Source organism: Anomaloglossus baeobatrachus, chromosome 5, assembly GCF_048569485.1.
Source record: "Anomaloglossus baeobatrachus isolate aAnoBae1 chromosome 5, aAnoBae1.hap1, whole genome shotgun sequence".
Classification (NCBI taxonomy): Eukaryota; Metazoa; Chordata; class Amphibia; order Anura; family Aromobatidae; genus Anomaloglossus; species Anomaloglossus baeobatrachus.
In genome coordinates, this window is record NC_134357.1 from 342,262,205 (window position 1) to 342,274,627 (window position 12,423).

General features: G+C 42.4%; 1 protein-coding gene across 3 annotated transcripts in view; it reads right to left on the reverse strand.

The window, feature by feature from the left end:
- Nucleotides 1-2,724: 2,724 nt before the first annotated feature.
- Nucleotides 2,725-12,423, reverse strand: part of ZHX3 (zinc fingers and homeoboxes 3) — a 43,677-nt gene continuing 33,978 nt past the window's right edge. For all 3 annotated transcript variants that reach the window (XM_075349862.1, XM_075349863.1, XM_075349864.1), the window contains exons 2-3: nucleotides 4,772-7,631; nucleotides 2,725-3,324 (exon numbers count right to left, since the gene is read on the reverse strand). In XM_075349862.1, the coding sequence (XP_075205977.1) occupies nucleotides 3,293-3,324; nucleotides 4,772-7,520 (2,781 nt within the window). In that variant the 5' untranslated portion in view covers nucleotides 7,521-7,631 and the 3' untranslated portion in view covers nucleotides 2,725-3,292. The remainder of the gene's footprint in view (nucleotides 3,325-4,771; nucleotides 7,632-12,423) is intronic.

The window sequence follows — 12,423 nt, forward strand, 5'->3', positions numbered from 1 at the left end:
AAAAAAGGAATTGACTGGTGAGCTTGGGAAGTCAAAAAGGCCTGGGTGTCCACGGATGACAACAGTGGTGGATAATCGCCGCATACTTTCTTTGGTGAAGAAGAACCCGTTCATAACATCAACTGAAGTCCAGAACACTCTCAGTGAAGTAGGTGTATCTGTCTCTAAGGCAACAGTAAAGAGAAGACTCCATGAAAGTAAATACAAAGGGTTCACATCTAGATGCAAACCATTCATCAATTCCAAAAATAGACAGGCCAAAGTTAAATTTGCTGAAAAACACCTCATGAAGCCAGCTCAGTTCTGGAAAAGTATTCTATGGACAGATGAGACAAAGTTCAACCTGTACCAGAATGATGGGAAGAAAAAAGTTTGGAGAAGAAAGGGAACGGCACATGATCCAAGGCACACCACATCCTCTGTAAAACATGGTGGAGGCAACGTGATGGCATGGGCATGCATGGCTTTCAATGGCACTGGGTCACTTGTGTTTATTGATGACATAACAGCAGACAAGAGTAGCCGGATGAATTCTGAAGTGTACCGGGATATACTTTCAGCCCAGATTCAGCCAAATGCCGCAAAGTTGATCGGACGGCGCTTCATAGTACAGATGGACAATGACACCAAGCATACAGCCAAAGCTACCCAGGAGTTCATGAGTGCAAAAAAGTGGAACATTCTGCAATGGCCAAGTCAATCACCAGATCTTAACCCAATTGAGCATGCATTTCACTTGTTCAAATCCAGACTTAAGACGGAAAGACCCACAAACAAGCAAGACCTGAAGGCTGCGGCTGTAAAGGCCTGGCAAAGCATTAAGAAGGAGGAAACCCAGCGTTTGGTGATGTCCATGGGTTCCAGACTTAAGGCAGTGATTGCCTCCAAAGGATTCGCAACAAAATATTGAAATTAAAAATATTTTGTTTGGGTTTGGTTTATTTGTCCAATTACTTTTGACCTCCTAAAATGTGGAGTGTTTGTAAAGAAATGTGTACAATTCCTACAATTTCTATCAGATATTTTTGTTCAAACCTTCAAATTAAACGTTACAATCTGCACTTGAATTCTGTTGTAGATGTTTCATTTCAAATCCAACGTGGTGGCATGCAGAGCCCAACTCGTGAAAATTGTGTCACTGTCCAAATATTTCTGGACGTGTGTGTATGTGTGTGTGTATATATATATATATATATATATATATATATATATATATATATATATATATATATATACACATATACACACATATACACACACACACACACACACACACACACACACACCCCCCCCCGTATATTCAGCTTATAAGACGCACCCCCTACTTTCCCCCAAAATTTGGGGGAACAAAAGTGTGTCTTATAAAGCGGAAAATACGGTACTGTATATTTTTCAATATAAAGAAGTTTATACTCCTTACATGCTGGAACAAAGTTGTTTTTTTTTTTTTTTTTACCTTGGATCCTTTTGGACGGATGCCGTTCAATTTGAGGAACAGGTGAGTTGGATACTATAGAATTTTTTTGAATCATACTGATTAGGACAATCTTATTGCGAGGTCATTTTTACCAGTGTATGCCGTAAAAACAATTCCCAAAGAACAATGTCAAAATTGAGGGATATTTTTTTTCACAACTTCACCCCATTTAGAATTGTGGAATGATTACAGCAATACCAAACTTGTACAGGTTTGTTTTGTTGTTGTTTTTTTTAAAATGTAGAAAGAAAAAAAAAACTCCCCCATTTTTTATGTACCTATTTCAAAGACCTGTAACAGTTCATTTTTTCTTTAGTCGGTGGAGCTGTGTGACGGTTTATTTTTGGCTGGGTGAGCCAATGTTTTTATCAATAACCATTTTGGTAGAGCTATGACATTGTGCTCGCTTCTTACAGCATTTTTTTTTTTTGCAGTATTGCAATTACCAAAATAAGCCAATTTTGGAGTTTTTCATTTTTCCTATTAACGGTAATTTTACCGAGTTAGTTAATTCTTTTTGTATGTGGCTAGATCAGACTTTTCTGGACATGGCAATACCTCATATGTCTAATCTCCATTTTTAATTGGGGTGGGTGATTTGAACCTTTTTTTTTCAACTCCCCTCCCCACCCCCACATTACAGTTTTTATTAGCTCCTTTAAGGGGGATTAAACTTGCATTCATTTGTTCCGTTGTACTACCGTACATACAGAAATACCATAGTATTACCGTCTATGGTAAAACTCAGTCTCCTTTGATGCACCCAGTGCACAGTTAAGCGGCATTTAACATGTTAACAGTCATGGGCGGCTCTCTGCTCCACCCCCAGCTGTTAGGAGCAGTTCCTGGCTGTGTGTCACTGGTTTGGGGGACACCCTGTGAGCATGCTCCATATACCTGCTCATAAGGGGTTAAAAAACAGATCCGTAGGTCCAGTCAGTGAGCCACAGAGTATGGCTTATTCTTATCAGTTTTACGTACTTGGTACATCGGTGTTTTTCTATTAACTAAATTGCCAACAGTAAATTGATATAAATACCTGCTTCAATTTCAAAACCGGTTGAGAAAACACCAAGGTTACTTACCGCTAGCCATTTTTTCCAGAACCCATGACAGCACCACGTGATATAAGGGTGCTGTCATGTGTGAGGGGGAAAAGAATTATATAATGTAACTTCATGGCTGTGATCATGGAGACAGGCAACTCAAGATTTCTGGAACAGAATAACGGAGCTCCAACTCCTAGACTTTATGGCATTAATCAGCACATTTTAACAAAAAACATTCAAAGAAGTAGACAACTTCATATCATAGACTAACAACTTCCCAACCACCATCCATTGGTATTTCTGGATCAAAAGGCAACATGTTTAGAACAAAATTCTATTTTAATGCTTTCTTTTGTATCCCGTGCATTAGCAATGAGTAAAGGGGGGGGGGGGAAAACCCAAACACTTTATTTACAACCAGTTAGTCCAAACAAGATTCTCTCTACAAAGTTCTGTATTAAATCAGTTTAAGAATACTAAATGGTTATATTATTCTGTAATATAAATAAGCATCTGTACCGATACACAAACAATGAAACAGAAGAGGGCATATAAAAATACAAAGCACTATAGGAGAGGACGAAGCCAGAAACTGAATTATGGTATGTACACTGAGATAATGGCTTGCACTGGACAGAGTTCTGCTTGTGGCGCCAGGGTCCCTTTACTTCCTATGCAATGCCACTGCGCTAGTCATGACTTGTGAGGGGGCAAAATGCAAATATTTCATAGCCGAGAGAGTCGCCATGGAGTTGGATCTTCTTGGTTAAGAGTCATTTCCTTGTGTTCCGTCCGTTTCTACAAAACAAAATTCATTAAGATTATCTTTAAGAAATTCTTTGTACTATTTCACGCTAATTCTTTACACAACTGGCACAGAGTTTTGGTAAAAGTGGGAACTGGACTTTAGATCTGCTTAAACTAATTTGGGCGATTTAAACAAGTCTTAAGAAACCAGGAACTTCACCATTTGGAGGACGCAACCTGACTTCTGGCACTGAAAAGGGACTATGAATTTCTCATGTATGGTCACCCTACTTGGTGCTCTTTGTCCTCCTTCCACTGCGCCCTTAGCCAAAATTAGCACTTTGGACTTCCTGCATCCAAGATGGCTGCCGTAGTGTTAAGTCTGAACTGCACCTTCCCTACCAGTGCTGTTGAGAAATGGGTTTGACTTCGTACGAATCCTGCTGTGGCGACCATCTTGGACGCAGGACGACAGCAATGCCACTCGCGAAGGAGGTAACAGAAGGCTGATTGTACATGGTAAGTTTTCAATGCCAGGGTGTAGGCAAGTCTCCCCTCCAAGTCACAGCAAAACTACTGGGAAATTAGGGATTATAAGACAAGAGGGGTTATTGCATCTTTACTAATAGTAACTAACTGGAGAGATTGAGATCTATGGGGGACAAAACTTAGTGCAATCTTAAAATCACACCTTACCTTAAGCACCACACCCGCATTTTTGTTTTTTATATTTCACATCTGGAATGGTGTTTTAAATATAAGTCCCCTGTACCCTGCCCAATCCCCCATCTTATACTCGCCTTATAGCTTCATTTGTGCTCACTGACACTCCAGTCGGTGTCAAGTACTTTGTGACCGTCAGCAGCTCCAATGTTTCATGCAGCAATCCGAAGGTCACAACTCAATACACATCTTTGAGAGCCTTGTTCTAATTCACATAGACTTGTATTGAGCGCTTGTGACGCAACGACTAACTTCTGGACAGTGAAAAGTTAAGGGCACAAGATAAAGCTATGGGACCGGAGTGGTGCTGAAAAAGGATATAACCCCTGGAAGGTCAGTATAAGGCTGAAGTCACACTTGCAAGAGACTCACGAGAGTCTCCCTTCGCATCACCCGGCACAGCCAGCCACTCTCCGGACAGGAGTGTCTCAGCTGCAAAGAAATACATGCAGCCAACCCGCTCCTGTCCGGAGAGTGTGTGGCTGTGCCGGGTGATGTGATGCGAGTCTCTCGCAAGTGTGACATCGGCATAAGACAGGGGGCTGAGGACTGAAAATTAAACAACCACTCCAGTGCTGAGAGAGAAAAAAACAAAACAAAAATGGATTGCACACTGATAAGTGAATAAGTGAGAAAAAAATAAATAGTCTTCCTCTCCTGGTTGAGAACGGGATCGTTTTTTCATGTGCTTGTCTGACTCCAGCCTAACCCATGAGAATATCCTGCTGTATGTGATGTGGCACTTTGAAAGCTACACACCACTGGATTTCCTTACCTAGCTGGACAACGGATGGCTGAGACGACACTAAATCCGCACTGGTTTCCTGAGGGCTGGTTTCCCAAGACTCGTTATTTTCAGATGGCTCTAAACACTCATCCTGCGTTTTTTTCGGCAGCTCAGTCTCTGGACAGATAGACTTTGGCTCATCACTACCCTCATCCAAGGGACGCATTTTGTCATCTTCAGATTTTTCCGCAATCCAAGATTTGATTTCAGAAGCAGACATCCCAGTCTTGTCACACAAATCCTCCAGATCAGCCTCATTCAAATCTTGATTCTTAGTGTAGTAATCTAGAAGAGGTTTTACATACAGACGTTTGACGCTCGCATAGATCTTCTTATAGTTGTCATACCACTTTAAATTGCCATTTTTGTAAGAGTACCTGCTGTCCCCAAACCAGCGTACAATTTCTGAACGTGAAAGTCCCGTTTGCTCCACTAGACTATCATATTGCTCAGTTGATGGCCACTGCGTTTTAACAAACATTTGCTTTAAGTGATCTCGCTGTTTGGCGGTTTTCTTCATGGGTGGTCGGCCTTTGTATAGTGTTGACCTACTGCTGCCATTACTTGGCATTGGAGAATCATATTTCGAGCCCTCTGTGTTGTCTACCGATTCAGTGACACGAAGAGCTTTCAAATTAATCTTTATTGGGTTCACTTTTCTCTCAGACGCTGGGGAACTATTTTCTAATACACGCGATACAGTCTCATCAAAAACTTTATCCGTGATGTCGAATTCTTCGGCAGAAACCTCATCCTCCTCTTCTTCATACAGCGCCTGCTCCCTCTTGAGTTCTTCAGCTACTTTCTTACGTTTTTCTGAGAACCAACCATCTATTTCTCGTCTTGTCATTTTAGTCTCAGTCCGTAACCGATTTACCTCCTCTTCAGAAGGCTCACTATGCTGTGCAAAACTTTTTTCCAAAGCTCTCAGCTGTTCTGGCGCTCTCTCTTTGTATCTTGTGACCGTGAAGTCTGGCGACTGATGCCATGACTGTCTCCTTGGTGTATGCGATGGTGTATGACTTATTGGAAGTACAAAATCTGTATCTGGATCTTTTACCATGGTATACATTAGATCAGAGTTGGGGTCCCCTACGGGGTCGCTTGTGCCTGCCACGTAATTGGGTGGTTTATTGCGGTAATGGTATCTTTTATCACTAAACCATTTCCTAACGTCTCTTATTGTCAAGCCTGTAATTCTTGTCAGTCTTGCAACTTCACCTTGAGAAGGAAATTGTCCTTTGGAAAAGCTGTTTTTGAGAGCACTAAGCTGTTGTCGTGACTTTTTACAACGTGCCACTGGATCGTACGCATTCGGTGATGGCATACTGGGAGATTTAGTCGCAACGGTCTGGTAATCAAAATCTAGACCAGATAAAGATGCTGTACTGGCCTCTGTTGTACATTCATCAGAAACTAAAGATTGCATGGTTATGGGCACAGAAGTAGCATGTCTTTGAATTCCATTTGTTAGAATCGGCTGAGTTACAAGTAAGCCCCCAGCTCCCTGTGGCTGACTGACAAACTGGCCTGGAAGAGCAGCTTGGATGAGTTGTTGAACATTACTTGCATTTGCTACAAGTGGTGCATTCAGAACAGTTATCGTTGGCTGCGGTACAGGCTGAGGAATGGACTGGATTACAGTATTAAACATTTTCTTTCTGGAGTCTTCGATCTCCTCAGGTGACCAACTAATGCCCTGTTTAAGTCTTTGTGCCGTAAACCAGATTTTGATCTGCTCCTCCGGGTATTTTGTCACTACTGTTAGATAGCAAAGCTCAGCCTTTGTAGGGTAAGGGAACTTATTGAAAGAGTTTTTTAGGAAACTATTTGAGTCCATGGATGCGTTGTATGTAGGAATGCTACTTAAGGGAATCATTACTTTAGGGAGGGATTTGGCAGTGGGAAGTTGCGGACTTTGAGTTTTCTGGACAGAAGATTGTTTAGGCATCACTGGTGTAATTATGGTTGCTGGAAGTTTTGGCTGTAGGATAGACTGTGGAGAATTTAATGATACTAACTGTGTCACCCCTGTTTGCAGTACAGGAACTGTTCCTATTATGGAGCCATTTAATATGGTCGAATTGACTATACTGTTCAAGTTACTTGTAGAAACAGACCCGTTTCTATGTGATATGCGACTTTTTTTCTCAAAATCATCCCCCGCATGGTTGGTAAATGCTTTCTTTGTGTCTTGCTTGTTTTTCATAATCTTCATTATAGGCGCTTTAGTAATTAATATGTCCGCGTAATCATCAGAATGTACAACAGCCCGATGGACACCCATATCCTGGTCAACATTGCTGGTGCTCACACTTTGCTCCACAACAGTGTAATTCTCATGCCTCGCCACAGTCCAGGAGAGATCACAGCTCCCAGAATGACTATCCGAGTTGTGAGATTCCAGTTCCTTAGAATCTTTGACTAGAAAGCTGCATGCAATACAAACATATGATGGATCATCTCTGAAGTCAAGGTGCTTGGTGTTCATGTGGTCAACAAATGGGCTGGTCTCATTGGAGCCGTAGTTACAGTATTTGCAAAAATAGCTCATGCCATCAATGTTCTCATGCCCATTAGTCATAATATCAGTTTCACCATCTATTAGATCTGTAGCTGGTAACATTTCCCGGGGGTAATTTTTGGAGTTTTCTTCAGATATTTCCGCATGATTTTCCAGTGCTAAGGTCTTGATGGGGATCATACATGGTGTGGTAGACTTTCTTTTGCTGGCCATAATTTTCTTTTTTCCCCCACAAAGCCAATGAAGGAAGAGAACCTAAGGTTTCGCTCAAAAATCAGGTGGCTGTTCTGTGAGACATTACACTTGAATTAAGATGATGCAGACCTAAGATAGAAGCAAAAATATTGGTTACCATTTATTAACACCTCATACAATGCAATGTTCATATATTAGTACATTATGTAATGGAAGAAATTCTATATTTGTGCCTTTTATATTTCTTATAAGTTTTTGGTCAGTCAAAACATTATATTTGTTATGGAATCTGCATACCACAAAAAGGAGGTGTTAAAGGAATTCCCAAAAATGGCAGCCATTCACATCCAAAACAAAGTCAGTTATTGTATATAGGTGAAACTATCACTATGACAGAATGGGTAAAAGAATGGTGGCCAAACTGAATCTCTCAATCTCCTGGCAGTCTGTTTGATGGCTACAATCAGAGACATGTGCTGCAACCTACAGCAAGGCAAAAGTAGAGAGCAGCAGTCATGTATGAAGAAGTGATGGTTGTGGAGCGGGTGCAACAAGTCACTCCATGGTGCTACCAGCTGGAGTTACTCCACAGCCATCACTTCATACATGACTGCTGCTCTTCCCCTTTTGCCTTGCTGTAGGTTGCAAGAAATACAGCAGGGTTTTTATAAATCTATTCTATACACACACACACACAAATACACCCCTCACAGTTTTGTAAATAATTTATATCTTTCCTTGGGACAACACTGAAGATCTGACACTTTGACTACTTTACATTGTATCAGTGTACAGCTTGTATAACAGTGTAAATTTGGTGTGTCCTCCAAATAACTCAAGACACAGCCATTAATGCCTAAACAGCTGGCAACAAAATTTAGTACACCCCTAATTGAAAATGGCCAAATTGTGCCCAAAGTGGCAATACTTTGTGTGGCCACCATTATTTTCAAGCACTATCTTTTCTTTCTTGGGCATATAATTCACTAGAGCTTGGAAGAAATGGACCCAGTCACTTATCCGTGACGATATCATGGAGCTGGTGGAGACGGGGGGGGAGGGGTATGTCTCAAACTCAGCTGGGTATTTGGGCCGTAGACCGTATTCTTTGCAGGACCAAGTGATGTTTTCAGTGGTACCATTTATTTCTGTTTACAACTTTGCATCACTGTTTTTGAACAGATTTTGCTTGTTTATTATAACAAACATGCACTTTATATATAAAAAGTTTTAATGGTGAAAAAAAAAAAAAAGCTTTATTTATATTTATTTCTTTGTTTACATTTTGTTCCCTTTTTGTAAGTAATACAAATATAATTAGCACCATGTAGTAATTTTGGACAACATCTTGTAGTAATTTTTCCATCCTGGTCCTCATCTTTTAGTAATGTACCCCATCCTGTTCCCTTTCTTGTAGAAAAGTGCTCCATCCTGTAGTAATGTGCCCCATCCCGAAGTAATGTGCCCATCATATAGTAATGTGCCCCATCCCGATTCCCATCCCGTAGTAATGTACCCATCCTTCTCCCCTGGTAGTAATGTGTCCCATCCTTGTCCCTATCATGTAGTAATGTGCCCATCATTGTCCCCTTTTACAAATGTGCCAACACTGATGCTTTTCTTGTATTAATGTCACCTTTCCTGGTCCTCTTCTTGTAGCAATGCCCTGTAGTAGTTTCACCTATCGTGCCAACACACACACACACACACTTTATACAGCGCTGGGGGTATATAGCACTGGGGTGGGGGAAATACAGCTCTGGGAGTATACAGCACTGGGGTGGGGGGATGACAGACATTTCTGGAGGGGTATACACCACTGAAGTCAGATAACAGTTCTGGGAAGGTATAAAGCACTGGGGTTGGGGAGGCGGGGCAGACAGTTCTGGGGGTGTATACAACACTGGGGTCAGAGAACACAGTTCTGAGGGTATATAGGCAAAGTTGGGGGGGGGGGGGCAGACAGTTCTGGGGAGGTATACAGGCAGCACTGGGGTTGAAGGGGGGGGGGGGGGGATGCACACAGTCCTGGTGGGGTGGGGGGTACTCAGGCAACCATGGGATTGGGGAGATGACCTGGTATACAGGCAGCACTGAGGTTGAGGGGGAAACATACAGCTCGGCAGGATGTTGGTGCTGGAGCTCTTCTCTTCATCTGTGGGTCGAGAGCTCTGCACACTGCATGCTAGCTCCGCCCACAGATGAACTTGCCCTGGACGCAGCGCTCAGCAGAGAACGCTATGTGCAGGTGTGGATTTAACTGCCGGCAGCCAGGAAGCGCAGCTCCCAGCCCGAGCACTGCGGTCCCCAGAGCCACAGGATACATCACTGCCCTTCTCTGGCTGTCCTCCATTCCCTTGTGTCCTCTTCTTGCAGCCTGCAGCCCCCTTGGTGACCGTGTCCCTGGTGCAGCAGTCACTCAGCACTTTACTTCAGACGCGCTGCGCAGAGTCAAGCTCTGTGCACAAGTACGGGCAGCCACCGGCAGATCAGAGGCAACAGGTGACATCATACACTTTAGCTACTGGCCTCTTGATTGACTGGCAGCTGCGATAGTTGTACACCAAGCGTGGCAATTCATGTGAAATAAAGCGTTAACAGCTGCAGCCTCTTCACCGGCCGCAGTCATCAAGGGGACCGCGGGCTGCAAGAAGCAGCCTCAGGGGCCACGTGTCTGAGACCTCTGTTATAGACCATGCGCTCTTCCACCTTTTGTTTGAAGATGCCCAATAGGTTTTTTTAGGTCTGTAGAAATGCGTGGCCAGTCTGCCATTTTTATCCTCATTTTCTTTAGCAATGCAGTGGTCGTCTTGAACATGTGTTTGGGGTCGTTGTGTTGTAATGTGAAAGGAGGGAGATCGTACTCTGCTTCAGTATGTCACAGTACATGTTGGCATTCATGGTTCTCTTAATGAACTGTAGCTCCCCACAGCTGGCAGCACTCATACAGCTCCAGACCATGTAGGCAAGACACCCTTGTCTTTGTACTCCTCACGTGGTTGCAGCTGCACATACTTGAAATAATCTGAACTAAGTTTATCTTTGTCTAATCAGACCACAGGACATGGCTCTAGTAATCCATATCCTTAGCATGCTAGTCCTTGTACATCATCTTTAAAAGAGGCTTCCTTCTGGGATGACAGCTATGCAGACCAATTTGATGCAGTGTGCGGCGTATGGTCTGAGGACTGACAGGCTTACCCCTCACCCATTTAACCTCTGCAACTATGCTGGCAGCACTCATACATTCATTTTGAAAAGACAACCTCTGGCTATGGCTCTGAGAACGTGCACTCAACTTCTTTGGTTGACCATGGTCTTGGCCACTGTGCTACAGCTCAGTTTCCGGGTGTTGGCAATCTTCTTATAGCCTAGGCCATCTTTAAGTAGAGCAACAATTTATTTTTTTTGATCCTCAGAATTCTTTCCCCATGAGGTGCCATGTTGAACTCCCAGTGACCAGTATGAGAGGGTATATGAGCAAAAACACCAAATTTAACACACCTGTTCCCTATTGAGGGAAAATGGATAGTTGGGCACAATTTGGCAATTTAACTTAGAGGTGAACTCACTTTTGTTGCCAACAGTTTTGACATTAATGGCTGTTTGTTCAGTTAGGGGGCACACCAACTTTACACCGTTAGGCTGTGTGTGCATGCTCAGTGCCGTATTTTTCGGATTAGAAGACACTTTTCCTCCCAAAACGTTGGGAGGAAAATGAGGTGTGCGTCTTAGAATCCAAATGTAGCTTACCAGGGATGGGGGGGTGGAGAGGGGTTCACAGGAGGTAGGGGCAATGCTGTGGGTGCTGCTCTGTGCGGTGAGCATCTGTGCGGGCAGTGGCGGTGAGTAATTCAAGTAATGGTGCCCAGAGTCGACGCATGAGCAGATCTCAGTTCAAGCTCTCATTAGCGCAGGTGCTGCCTCCGGCCTCCATTTCTTTGAAGCCCCAGTGCAGTGCAGAGCAGAGCCCTATTCCTCACCAAAGAGCAGAGCTCGCAGCGAGTATCTGGGCCCCCCCCTCTGCACCACCGGCAGCATCACCTACTCCAGCACTGCCCCTGCCTCCTATGACCACCGTTGCCGCCCCTCTGGTAAGACACCACCGGATTATAAAACGGACACCATGGTTCTTTTTCCCCCCCTTCTTTAAATTTGAGGGGCGTCTTAATCCGGTGCCTCTTATAAAACGAAAAATACAGTATGTGGCTGCAGAAACTTCTACACCAAATCTGCATTTCTTGGCAGAAGAAAAAACCCGCATGTTTTTGATGCATTTTCAGTGCATTTTTTCCAATGCATTTTAAATGCAGTCTGAGGTGGAAAAAAAATGCTGCAAAAACGCTAGAAGAACTGACATGCTGCAGAATGATTTCTGCACCAAATCTGCAAGGGAAGGGGAAAGCAACATATGCACAAAACTTCAAAGATTCTCATTGATATTGCTGGCGTAAGGATTTGCATGCAGTTTGGTGACAAAACAGCAACATCAAAAACGCTCTGAGTGCCATACCCTTATACAAGCTGTACACTGATGACAAATGTTAGAGGTGTACTCAGTTTTGTGCTTGTGAGATATATATCTATATATTAAATAGAAATATATATATTAATTATATATATATATATAATATATTTTATATATATATATATATATATATATATATATATATATATATATATATATATATATATATATATATATATATATATATATATATATATATATATATATATATATATATATATATATATATATATATATATATATATATATATATATATATATATATATATATATATATATTTAACGCACTCCCAGGAAGACTTCACCACATTCAAAAATGCAATTCACACATTTCGTTCAGTCCTCACCTCCGCTAAACACGACTACTTCAGAAACCTCATATCCTCTCTAACA